Source organism: Cervus elaphus, chromosome 18, assembly GCF_910594005.1.
Source record: "Cervus elaphus chromosome 18, mCerEla1.1, whole genome shotgun sequence".
NCBI classification, from domain to species: domain Eukaryota; kingdom Metazoa; phylum Chordata; class Mammalia; order Artiodactyla; family Cervidae; genus Cervus; species Cervus elaphus.
In genome coordinates, this window is record NC_057832.1 from 93,413,096 (window position 1) to 93,427,251 (window position 14,156).

General features: G+C 39.3%; 1 protein-coding gene across 23 annotated transcripts in view; it reads right to left on the reverse strand.

Annotated features, from left to right (window-relative positions):
* Positions 1 to 14,156, reverse strand: part of CADPS2 (calcium dependent secretion activator 2) — a 571,224-nt gene that overhangs the window by 98,608 nt on the left and 458,460 nt on the right. For 14 of the 23 annotated variants that reach the window (XM_043872591.1, XM_043872595.1, XM_043872586.1 and 11 more), the window contains 2 exons: positions 13,272 to 13,375; positions 11,634 to 11,642 (listed from right to left, as the gene is read on the reverse strand). In XM_043872591.1, coding sequence (XP_043728526.1) covers positions 11,634 to 11,642; positions 13,272 to 13,375 — 113 coding nt within the window. The remainder of the gene's footprint in view (positions 1 to 11,633; positions 11,643 to 13,271; positions 13,376 to 14,156) is intronic. The other 9 variants (XM_043872603.1, XM_043872601.1, XM_043872599.1 and 6 more) reach the window with 1 other exon arrangement.

Consider the following 14,156-nt stretch of genomic DNA (forward strand, 5'->3'; position numbering starts at 1 on the left):
CATCAAGACAGTATGGTACTGGCACAAAGACAGAAATATAGATCAATGGAACAGAATAGAAAGCCCAGAGATAAATCCACGAACCTATGGACACCTTATCTTTGACAAAGGAGGCAAGGATATACAATGGAAAAAAGACAACCTCTTTAACAAGTGGTGCTGGGAAAACTGGTCAACCACTTGTAAAAGAATGAAACTAGAACACTTTCTAACACCATACACAAAAATAAACTCAAAATGGATTAAAGATCTAAATGTCAGACCAGAAACTATAAAACTCCTAGAGGAGAACCTAGGCAAAACACTCTCCGACATAAATCACAGCAAGATCCTCTATGACCCACCTCCCAGAATATTGGAAATAAAAGCAAAACTAAACAAATGGGATCTAATAAAACTTAAAAGCTTTTGCACTACAGAGGAAACTATAAGTAAGGTGAAAAGACAGCCGTCAGATTGGGAGAAAATAATAGCAAATGAAGAAACAGACAAAGGATTAATCTCAAAAATATACAAGCAACTCCTGCAGCTCAATTCCAGAAAAATAAATGACCCAATCAAAAAATGGGCCAGAGAACTAAACAGACATTTCTCCAAAGAAGACATACAGATGGCTAACAAACACATGAAAAGATGCTCAATATCACTCATTATTAGAGAAATGCAAATCAAAACCACAATGAGGTACCATTACACACCAGTCAGGATGGCTGCTATCCAAAAGTCTACAAGCAATAAATGCTGGAGAGGGTGTGGAGAAAAGGGAACCCTCTTACACTGTTGGTGGGAATGCAAACTAGTACAGCCGCTATGGAAAACAGTGTGGAGATTTCTTAAAAAACTGGAAATAGAACTGCCATATGACCCAGCAATCCCACTTCTGGGCATACACACTGAGGAAACCAGATCTGAAAGAGACACGTGCACCCCAATGTTCATCGCAGCACTGTTTATAATAGCCAGGACATGGAAGCAACCTAGATGCCCATCAGCAGATGAATGGATAAGGAAGCTGTGGTACATATACACCATGGAATATTACTCAGCCATTAAAAAGAATTCATTTGAACCAGTCCTAATGAGATGGATGAAACTGGAGCCCCTTATACAGAGTGAAGTAAGCCAGAAAGATAAAGAACATTACAGCATACTAACGCATATATGTGGAATTTAGAAAGATCGTGACGATAACCCTATATACGAAACAGAAAAAGAGACACAGAAATACAGAACAGACTTTTGAACTCTGTGGGAGAATGTGAGGGTGGGATATTTCAAAAGAACAGCATGTATACTATCTATGGTGAAACAGATCACCAGCCCAGGTGGGATGCATGAGACAAGTGCTCGGGCCTGGTGCACTGGGAAGACCCAGAGGAATCGGGTGGAGAGGGAGGTGGGAGGGGGGATCGGGATGGGGAATAAGTGTAAATCTATGGCTGATTCATATCAATGTATGACAAAACCCACTGAAATGTTGTGAAGTAATTAGCCTCCAACTAATAAAAAAATTAAAAAAAAAAAAAAGTGTGAAAGAAAATTCTCCAAGTTGAAACAAAAGGATGCTAAATCTAACATAAATATGTATGAAAGTATAAATATCACTGGTAAAGGTAAATATATAGACAAATAATACTGTAATGCTGGTGCATAAATAACTTTAAACTGTACTATAAAATTCAAAAGAGGAAGGTATTAATAATAACTATAACCACAAAAATTTGTTAAGGGATATATATTATTAGTACAGAAGAGGTAAAATTTGATACCAATAACATAAAGTGTATTCAGGAAGTAAAACTGCAGGGTTTTGTATGTGACTGGAGTTAAAAGTTTAAAGTAGATGGTGAAAAGATCTGAAGTCCAACTGAAAGCTAAGTCTTATCTATCAATAATTTTAAATGTAAATGGATTAAACTCTTCAATCAAAAGACACAGAGCGGCTGAATGGATAAAACCACAAGATACAACAATAAGGTTGCTGCCTATGAGAAACTCACTTTAAGGACACAGATAGGCTGAAAGTGAAGGGGTACAAAAAATATTCCATGCAAATGATAACCAAAAGTGACCAGGAGTGGCTATACTTACATATGTTAACAATAACCACAAGAAACAAAAAAGGTCATTACATAATGGGAGAAGGTCAATTCATCGGAAAACTAGGATAATTATAAATATATAAGCATGCAAATGGTTGGAAAGATGCCCTGGAGGAGGGCATGGCAACCCACTCTAATATTCTTGACTGAAATATCCCATGGACTGAGAAGCCTGGTGCCCTATAGTCCACAGGGTTGCAAAGACTCAAACATGACTGAGCGAATGAGCGTGCATGCACACACATGGGATATAAAATCAACATACAAAAATCATGTGCATTTATATGCACACTAATAACAATCTGAAAAAGAAATTAGAAATCAAAAAACAACAGAGTAAAAATACCTAGAAATAAACCTAACCAAATAGGTGAAGGATTTGTAAACTACAAATTATAAAACACTGATGAAAGAAACTAAAGTAGTCCCAAATAAGTGAAAACTATCCAGTGTCATGGATTGGAAGAGTTTATATTGTTAAAATGCCCATATTACCCCAAACTATCTACAGTTTCAACACAAACCCTATCAAAATTCCATTGAACTTTTTTTACAGGAATAGAAAAAAAAATTCTAAAATTCATATGGAATCACAAATGACCTCAGATAGCTAAAATAATCTTAAGAACAAAGCTGAAGACACCACACGTTCTGATATCAATATAGGTATATTACTAAGCTGTGGTAATTAAATCAATCTTGCACTAACATCAATACAGACACCTAGGCCAATGACACAGAATACTGATCCCAGAAATAAACCCACACATATATGATCAACTAACCTTCAGAAAGGTTATATTCTGGAGGAATATAAAATGAGGAAAGGACTGTCCCTTCAATAAACAGTGCCGGGAAAACTGGATATCCACAAACAAAACAATCAAATTGGACTACTGTTTTGCACCATATATAAAAATCAACTCAAAAAGCATGAAATACTTAAACTTAAGACATGAAACTATTAAACTCCTGGGGGAAAACACAGAGAAAAAGCTTCTTAACTTTGCCTTGGCAATGGTTTCTCAAATATGACACCCAAAGCACAGATAACATAAGTAAAAACAAGAAAATCATCAAACTAAAAACTTAATGAACAGCAAAGAAAACAATCAACAAAGGAATGAGAGAAAATATTTGTAGGCCATATAAAGGATAAAGGGCTAATATCCAAAACATATAGTACACTCCTACAACTCAAAGCAAAAACAAAACAAAACAAAAAATAAATAACATGACTAAAAGATGTACATAGGACCGAACAGACATTTTCCCAAAGAAGACCAACAAATGGTCAACAGGTATATGAAAAGGTTCAACATCACTAATCATCATTTGATTTTCAAATGCAAATGAAAACCACAATGAGATATTACCTCACACCTGTTAGAGTGGCTATTATTTACAAAAGCAAAAGGTAAGTTTTGTTGAGGTTGTAGAGGAAAGAGAACCCTTGTACACTGTTGATAGAAATGTAAATTGGTGCAGTCACTATGGAAAACAGTATGAAAGTTCCTTCAAAGATTAAAAATAGAACTCTCATATGACCCATCAATCCCACCCCTGGGTATATTTCTAAAGGAATTGAAATAAGAATCTCAAAGAGATATTTACACTGCCACAGTCAATGCAGTACTATTCACAGTAGCTAAGCACAGAGGGCACGGCAACTCACTCTAATATTCTTGCTTGGAGAATCCCCATGGACAGAGCAGCCTGGTGGGCTACAGTCCTCAGGGTTGAAAAGAGTTGGACACAACCGAAGTGACTGAACATGTGTGCAAGACACAGAAGCAAGCCATCACTTTGTCGACAAAGGTCTGTATAGTCAAAGCTATGTTTTTTCCAGTAGTCATGTATGGATGTGAGAGTTGGAGAATTTTTGCATTCAAATTGTGGTGCTGGAGAAGACTCTTGAGAGTCCACTGGACTGCAGGGAGATGAAACCAGTCAGTCCTAAAAGAAATCCACCCTGAGTATCCATTGGAAGGACTGACACTGAAGCTGAAGCTCCAATACTTTGGCCACCTGATTTGAAGAGCTGATTCATTAGAAAGGCCCCTGATGCTGGGAAAGATTGAGGGCAGGAGCAGAAGGGGGCGACAGAGGATGAGATGGTTGGATGGCATCACTGACTGAACGGACACGAATTTCAGCAAACTCCAAGAGATGGTTAAGGACAGGGAAGCCTCGGGTGCTGCAGTCCATGGGGTCACAGAGAGTTGGACGTGACTTAGTGACTGAACAACAATAACAAAAGCCCACAAATGAATGACTAGAAAACAAAATATGATATGTACACACAATAAAATAATTTTCACCTGAGAAAAGAAGGCAACCATGCCATTTGTAGCAACATGATTGAACCTGGAGGACATTAAATTACGTAAAATAAGCCAGACACAGAAAGACAAATACTTTACATAGTCATACTTTGTGACTTACATGAGGAATCTAAAATAGTCAATTTCAGAGAAGCAGAGAGTGGAATGGTCATTTCAGAGAGTAGATTGACTGGGGAAAGGATGTAAAAGGAGGGTATTCGTGAAAGTGTGGTGGTACAAAGATTCAGTTATATAAGGTGAACACATCCCAGAGGTCTACTAACAGCACAGTACCTACAACACTGTATTGTATACTTGACATTTTGCTTAGAAGGTATATCTTATTTTTAGTATTCTCATTATGTGCCTGTGTGAGTCACTCAGTTGTGTCTGACTCTTTGTGAGCCCCAGACTGTAGCCCACCAACATCCTCTGTCCATGGAATTCTCCAGGCAAGAATACTAGAGTGGTCTGCCATTCCCTTCTCCAAGGGTTTTTCCCAATCCAGGGATCAAACCCAGGTCTCTTGCATTGCAGGTGGATTCTTCATTGTTTGAGCCACCAGAGAATACTCACACAAAAAATAATGTGAGCTTCTCTGGCTATAGTATCTCAGTTTTGTTTTAATCTGAATTTTTCTAATTTTGGATGAATTTAACATTTCTCATACGTTTTAGGGCTCTCTTTATACTGTTTTTAGTGAAATGTCTCTCAGGTCTTCCCCCCGCCCCTTTTTAAATGTAGCTTTTGATAGCACTATAACTTTTTAACCAAGTAACTATAAAATTATCACACGCATTTGTGTGATACAGATATTTTTGTTATTCTTTCAATTAAAAATAATGTTAGAAAAAGTGTCATCATATTACACTTAGAGAAGTCCATATTTATTTTGAAGAACTTTTTAAGAACATGTGAGATTTGTGGTTGCAAAACTCCATCAATTTCTTCCAATATAAGTTCAATTATAACAAAAAGAGCCAAACCACAAACCAAAAAAAGTGGATTATAAGATATTGACATATTGAGTATTTTCTTAAAAACTTTTGCCACAATAATAATGTTCAATATATTTATAAAAAATATTGTGTAACTAATTATTAGGTGGAAACGGAAGAAAACAGTAGGTAAAGAAAAAGGGTGGCACAGTACAAATAATAAACTCTAGTGTTGCTGCTGCTGCTAAATCGCTTCAGTTGTGTCCGACTCTGTGCGACCCCAAGGACGGCAGCCCACCAGGCTCCCCTGTCCCTGGGATTCTCCAGGCAAGAACACTGCAGTGGGTTGCCATTTCCTTCTCCAATGCATGAAAGTGAAAAGGGAAAGTGAAGTCGCTCAGTCGTGTCCAACTCTTCGAGACCCTATGGACTGTAGCCCACCAGGCTCCTCCGTCCATGGGATTTTCCAGGCAAGAGTACTGGAGTGGGTTGCCATTGCCTTCCCCAATATTTGTGGCAGACAATACTCTGAAAGCTATGTTTGTTTACTCAGTGAAGTTGGAAACAGTGGCAAGTAAGACTATCTCTGAAAATGGAAGAGTACTCAGATTTTGAACTTGGTGAGACTTGAGTGCTCATGGGCAAATCAGTTCTTGGATGGATTTCCACTTCCTCATCTTCAAATTGGCAGTAACAATACTTTTCCTAGCCTCCTCCAGGGTTGTGTGGAAAAGTCAAGGGATATGAAAATCTCTTGCTGTACGAAAGTAAAAAATGAATCGTTATCAGCAACACAAAAATGAGTCAAAATTCACACAAATCTTATAATGTTAGTTTTAGATGTTTTAAGAATAGTAATGTCCAACATTAGTGGAATAGTTTCTATGTGCAAGTACTGTTCTAAAGACTTTTTGCACATTATTTTACTTAATCCTTTCAGATAGATGGTACAATTATCCTTATTTTACGGTTGCATGCTAAGTCGCTTCAGTTGTGTCTGACTCTTTACAACCCTATGAACTGTAGCCCACCAGGCTCCTCTGTCCATGGTGTTCTCCAGGCAAGAATACTGGACTGGGTTGCCATGCCCTTTTTCAGGGGATCTTCCCAACCCAGGGGTTTTATAGGTTAGCAAAGTCAGAAAGATTAAGGAACTTGCCCAAAGTCATAAAATTGGTAATAGAGCAATAATTTGAATTCAGGTCAGCTGGAGTGTAGAGACCAAGCTCTCACACATATTCAGTTCAGTCACTCAGTTGTGTCTGACTCTGTGACCCCATGAACCGCAACACGTCAGGCCTCCCTGTCCATCACCAAATCCTGGAGTCCACCCAAACCCATGCCCACTGAGTCAGTGATGCCATCCAACCATCTCATCCTCTGTCATCCCCTTCTCCTCCTTCCCTCAAACTTTCCCAGCATCAGGGTCTTTTCAAATGAGTCAGCTTTCACATCAGGTGGCCAAAGGATTGGAGTTTCAGCTTCTACATCAGTCCTTCCAATGAACACCCAAGACTGATCTCCTTTAGGATGGACTGGTTGGATCTCCTTGCAGTCCAAGGGATTCTCAAGAGTCCTCTCCAATATGACAGTTCAAAACCATCAATTCTTCGGTGCTCAGCTTTCTTTATAGTCCAACTCTCACATCCATACATGACTACTGGAAAAACAATAGCTTTGACTAGATGGACCTTTGTTGGCAAAGTAATGTCTCTGCTTTTTAATATGCTGTCTAGGTTGGTCATAACATTCCTTCCAAGGAGTAAGCGTCTTTTAATTTCATGGCTGCAATCACCATCTGCAGTGATTTTGGAGCCCAGAAAAATAAAGTCAGCCACTGTTTCCCCATCTATTTCCCATGAAGTGATGGGACCGGATGCCATGATCTTAGTTTTCTGAAAGTTGAGCTTTAAGCCAACTTTTTCACTCTCCTCTTTCAGTTTCATCAAGAGGCTGTTTAGTTCTTCTTCACTTTCTGCCATAAGGGTGGTGTTATCTGCATATCTGAGGTTATTGATATTTCTCCCAGCAATCTTGATTCCAGCTTGTCATTCTTCCAGCCCAGCGTTTCTCATGATGTACTCTGCATCTTACATATATGGCCTCTTCTTAATCAATATAGCACACTGCCTTTCTGTCTTTCTAATTTCTTAATCAACTACATATTTAGAAACTGTCTATCTAGTTTCTTAATCAACTATATATATATAACACACTGCCTTTTTGCTCATCTGTTTGCCTATCTAGTTCTGCAGATCAGACCAATGTTTTTGTCCTCTGAGGATGTTTTTGCCAGAACATCTATTATAGTCTTATTTATTATAATATCTTTTCATATTTTTGGGGGGTCTTAAGTCTTTTTATTACTTTTACCCTCAAAATGCAGTAAACATTTCATATTTTACAACAACAAAAAAATGATGACTGCATAAATGAGCAAAAACAGTGCATCTGATTTTGGAACACATTACATGCTTCCTCCACACCCCAAAAAGATCAGCTTGTAATCTTTTATTTTGTGGATGATCCTAAAAGCTCTGGACACAGTTCAGTGTCTAGGGTATCATTACACTTCCCAACATACACATACAGTAACATGATGCTGAGAGGCCATATTCTAGAAATATTGAAGCTCTCTTGAGGAGCCAGTAGAGTGGATTTGAACCTTCAGGGTGACACCTAAACTCATGTCAAAGGAATCATAAGTTTTCTGCAACTCAATTCATAACAATATTTCCCTAATTGGGTTCCTGCTGCTGCTAAGTCACTTCAGTCGTGTCCGACTCTGTGAGACCCCACAGACGGCAGCCCACCAGGCTCCCCCGTCCCTGGGATTCTCCAGGCAAGAAGACTGGAGTGGGTTGCCACTTTCTTTTCCAATGCATGAAAGTGAAGAGGGAAAGTGAAGTTGCTCAGTTGTGTCCGACTCTTAGCGACCCCATGGACCGCAGCCTACCAGGCTCATCTGTCCATGGGATTTTGCAGGCAAGAGTACTGGAGTGGGGTGCCTCTGCCTTCTCCAGTTGGGTTCCTAGATGAATATAAATATTAAAATAATCAATCGAAATGAGGAGCTGAAAATGCTTCAAAAGGTATGTCAAGGTAAAGTGCTACTGTTATTATTATGTATTTGTAAATTAGTGACTAAGAAACATTTTCGGTAGGGTATTTGTGACCATGCAGTTTCGTCTGAGAGTCCTGCTGCAAGTGGAATTCTTCCTCTATAGCTCAGCCATATGAAAATCACTTGCTGGTCATCTTCTTCCAAAAATAGGAACATTTGTTGTACCACAGGCTAATCTAACCTTAAACCTAAGCACTTCCTAAAAATGAAAAGTTGATTTATCTCACTGGCTATCCAGATATAAATGCTGTGTGATTAAGATGAACTCAACTGTTGAGATGACTGCAATTACTTAGTAGTGGGTAGTAAACAGATCTTGTTTATGAATAAGTCACTGGAAAGACTGATTCTGAAGCTGAAGCTCGAATACATTGGCTACCTGATGTGAACAGCCAACTCATTGGAAAAGACCCTGATGCTGGGAAAGACTGAAGGTGAGAGGAGAAGGGGGCCACAGAGGATGAGATAGTGGGATGGCATTACCAACTCAATGGACATGAGTTTAAGCAAACTAGGAGATAGTAAAGGACAGGGAAGCCTGGTGCACTGCAGTTCATGGAGTCACAGTTGGACACAATTTAGTGACTGAACAACAACAACAAGGATAAGGAATAAACAAAAGCAATGGGAAACATTTTAAAAAATCAAATATCTTTTTTTGTTTTTTTTTTTTCCATTTATTTTTATTAGTTGGAGGCTAATTACAACATTGTAGTGGGTTTTGTCATACATTGACATGAATCAGCCATGGATTTACATGTATTCTCCATCTTGATCCCCCCTCCCACCTCCCTCTCTACCCGCTCCCTCTGGGTCTTCCCAGTGCACCAGGCCCGAGCACTTGTCTCATGCATCCAACCTGGGCTGGTGATCTGTTTCACTATAGATAATATACATGTTTCAATGCTGTTCTCTAGAAACATCCCACCCTCGCCTTCTCCCACAGAGTCCAAAAGTCTGTTCTGTACATCTGTGTCTCTTTTTCTGTTTTGCATATAGGGTTATCATTACCATCCTTCTAAATCCCATATATATATGTGTTAGTAGGCTGTAATGTTCTTTATCTTTCTGGCTTACTTCACTCTGTATAATGGGCTCCAGTTTCATCCATCTCATTAGAACTGATTCAAATGAATTCTTTTTAATGGCTGATATAATCTATCCAGATGCATGGGCTTCCCTGGTGGCTCAGACGGTAAAGAATCTGCCTGCAATGCAAGAGACCGAGGTTTGATCCCTGGGTTGGGAAGATCCCCTGGAGAAGGGAACGGCTACCCACACCCGTATTCTGGCTTGGAGAATCCCATGGACAGAGGAGCCTGGCGGGCTATAGTCCATGGGGTTGCAAAGAGTGGGACATGACTGAGTGATTTTCACTCACTCACTCACATCCAGACACATAATCTGGTTCAGACACTGATGTTTACGTGAATGACCAGGATCACAGATATGTGTGTCTGCACTGAACTATTCTCCCTGCAATCCTCTGCTGCTGGAACAGCCTGGGACCCAGTCAGCTGGAGAGCACGATACATCCACCATTCACAGGGAGCCAAGTGGCAAACACTGAATTACTGCCTGACATTCGCCTGGCCTACAGTGTCACCAATATGGTGGACGATGTAATATTTAAAATATTTTAGGGACCTTCAATTAAGATTCTGCTGCAACAATAAGTCACAGAGTAGTAACCTGAGCTGTGCTCATATCCATCACGTTGTCTCTGTCTCTGCCTCTTGCCTGGGGGATATTCCTGGCCCTCCATCCCCATAGCCAAGTCCCAGGATCCGCCAGGAGAGGAAGAGTCTGACAGGATTGAAAGGGACATCTCAGGCTTGCAGTATCATCTTTCTCTCTGCACTTACATTCCTGCTATGATGCTGAGTGTCAAACCTGCCGGCAGAACTGAGACAAGACGCCCATCCCGGCCACTCCATTGAATTTGAGAAATAACAACGTGCTCCCTGGAAAGTGTAGAGTCTGGAGTCAGCTTGACTGTGTATCGCCAGCAAGTTTTCTCACCAGGAACGTGGTGCACGTGTGTGCAGGCATGTGCTGGGGTGAGAGCCCAAGGCTTTCCAGAAGGCATCTGGAACTTGCCGCCTTTGTCAGAGTGAGAGGCCTTAGACGGACAGTGGTCGGATCTGTTTGTCTAAATTTCTGGTCAGACACAGTCTTGTCCCAGGAATGTGCAAGATGGCTTTAAAGATTTTCTGGAAAGGAGCTTAAACTATCTTTTTCAAGAGAAAACATAGAAATTCGGAAGAAAAGCCTGAGGGGAGAGGTTGAGAGGTCCTCAAAGAGAAGGGAGGACTATCTTAGAAGCAAGTTATTGTGAAAGATCTGAAGGACGTGAAACCTGCTCAACTGAGAAACTGTTGAAGGACAGAAACAACCTCTTGGCCCCGTGAAGTGAACCACCCCTGAGGAGGGGAGGAGGAGGGAAAAAGAGAGGAGCTGACACACGGCCACTTGAAGGTGTCTGAGACAGATGCATTAACCTCCACCTAGGGAGCTGGGCTGGGTTCTGTTTCGTGCAGTGAAGACAGTCTAGCCTGGAAATCCAGCAAAATCAACATTACTGTACAATGCCATCCATCCATTCACTCTGGAAATGACTTTGGAATCAGACTAATTCACTCCTCCCCCCAACAGAGAAAAACCTGGATCTCCTGGTTGAAAATGGTGGAAAATCCTTCAGGTACAGCTGGCCTTTACTTAGATGGCCAGCAATAATTATGCAGGCAGTTGGTACTAAGACACATTCATGGAAACAGTACAACCAAGATTGGTCCGTTTAAATACATACAGTCTTTAATTTCAGCTTCCCTGGTAGCTCAGCTGGTAAAGAATCTGCCTGTAAGGCAGGAGACCCAGGTTCAATTCCTGGGTCAGAAAGACCTGCTGGAAAAGGGACAGGCTACCCTCTCCAGTATTCTTGGGCTTCCCTGGTGTCTCAGCTGGTAAAGAACCTACCTGCGATTTAGGAGACCTGGGTTCAATTGATCCCCTGGAGAAGGGAATGGCTAATTCCAAGGAGAGGGACTAAAGTGGCTTTAAAACTATAACCAGAGTGGGTTCTATCTTATCTTCACATAAAAGAGTTATTCCATGCTAGAAAAATGATGAAAGCGATTCTACTCACCTCTCTTCCCTGAGGAATCCCAAGAATTTGGAAGCATTGTGGAATGAAGACATGCCATAGTGTCACAAAGCATTTTAAAAAGAGGTCATTATAATACTTCTGTATTTTGGCATCTAGTTCAGTGATATTTATAAGTTTTGATTATCTCTGTTCAATAAAATCAACTGTATTTTTGTAGCTTAGAAAATAAGTAATACTTACATTTTAATTGTGTTTGGATACATTGTACTTTAACAAGCATATAGTGGTTGCAGGGAGTATTTAACATTATTTACACGTAAAAGACAGACGAGTTATTATTTTCCTTATTAGTGTAGGAAGATTAAATATAATTTTTGTGAAATGTAAATTAGATGTACCTGTTTAGGTGAAATTGGATAACCAATCAGAATTTTTTTTTAATTCAAAAAGGTCTAATACTCTGATGATAATGCCTTTTAACAAAAGACAAAGACAACACATACATACATTTTTATCATATAATCATTTTCATTGTAACACAGCAGTAGTACTAGCCTAGAAAAGCTCCTCCTGGGAATTCATTTCAAATTATTGAAGCAGCTGTTTCTTCAGTTTAAAATAAAATATCCATAACAAGTTCACACATGACAGATGCAAGGTAAAAACTAGATTCCATAGTGTGAGCTAAAAGCAGATGTTTTGAATGATCATATTTATAAGCAGATACAATACATCTTAGTTATCTATAGCAGGGCTTCATGAATATTCTTTTCTGAGAATTTGCTTAAAATGTACTTCTATAGTTTCTTATATTTTTGAGGACTAGGCTTCATTAAATACGAATATTCTATAAATTCTTCTGTGTCTGTTCTTTTTCCTTCTTGCTCATTTCACATACTTTCTCAAGAATAAAAGGATTGCTAGGGCACTGAAATGTATTACATTTATTTAATTTTATACATTTTCTCTACCTAATTCAAAGTAAAAAACTCCTGTTTTTTCAAAAAAATGAACTCATGGCTATTGGAAAGAATGACACTTTTTTTTTTTTTTTTTAAGAATGACACTTTTAAATCTCAGAATAAGCAGCTTGCCTGATGAAATACCATTTTATATCTCTACTGAATGTCAATACATAATTAGAACCAGAACTTTTGAAAACTATTAAAAATGCAGGGTTAGTGAAAATTGAAAGAAAAGCTTGATGGTAAAAGTGAAACATTAGAGTTACCAATGATGCAGTTATGAATGTCTTCTGTGTGATTTTGTTATTGTTTATCACTGCTTCTCCTTGTGCACATCGACTAACTTACATTTCTAAACTAAAGCCATCAGGATACAGGGAGAAAAGCTAGTGAGTGATCTGGCACCATTAGATGGGGGTCATGTCCCAGCTTTGCTTCTTGCTAGTTGTACACCTCTGGCAGATCTCATAAGCTCTTCTGTGTTCCCCACAGAAAGACAGTTGTCAGGTATAGATACTAAATTATAGACATACACAATTCCTTTGTAACATATAGGAGTTATATTTCCAGGAAAAGCACACATTCTCAGTTTACTATAGATAAATGGCCAGGTGTGTATCAAAGGCTATGGACAGGCCACATCTTCAGTGCCATTCCGACTACCGCAAAGCATTATGCACGGCTTTATGTGACAGTTAAAACAAGTCATCACCTCTGCATGATGCTCTTCATTCTGCTGTAAGACTTCAATGCAGAGCTCTGCTAGATGAAGAACCTCTTCCAGCTTCCTCGCGGGAGTCGCCTGGTTCATGGTCTCTATATTAAAAACAAATCATAACCATGTTACCTTGAAAATAAAAGCCAAACAGATTCTAAAAGATGTAATGATGAGACCAGGTTGTTGAAACAGAATGAGAAAGAATATTTTTGAGAAATAAGAGAGACAAGAAATACAAATGAATACATTCTTTAAAACAAAACAAAACAAATCAGTTCACCAGATTGCAGAAAATACTTCACCCACAAAGCAATCACAGGAAACAGCAAGTGCTTTGCCATTTAACATATTAGACCTAACAGGTGCACCAGAACATTAGATGCTCAACTTCTGCAACAAACAAGTTATAATTCTCCTCAAGGTCAGAGATACAAAGAAAAGCAGATACCACAGTCTTTTCCTTCTCTTGGTATTGTATTATCGATACAATACCATTCTCACCAGATGAGTCATTCCTGGCATTAGCGAAACGCAGGCTTTTTTTGTTGTTGTTGCTATTTAAGTTTCCAGCCTGAAATGTCTAAGGTTCATGTTGATCTTAAACTGAAGAAGTACAAAGTCACCTAAAACAACTCTGACAGGCTGCAATTAACTGATTTCCTCCCTTCCAACTGGGGAAGGGTGGGGAGCCGTTCTTTAAAGCTGAAGGTTCTTTTCGTATTACAGCAAACTAATATGAAAAGGCCAGGCAGCAAAGAGATTAAGTGCAGCTACCTGGAATTCAGCAACAGAGAAGGCAAAGCAGTTGATTTCAGAGAGAAAATGAACTGGCAAAAATTAGAGGTGACCTGTGTAATGAGATTGTATCAAAATAGAGCT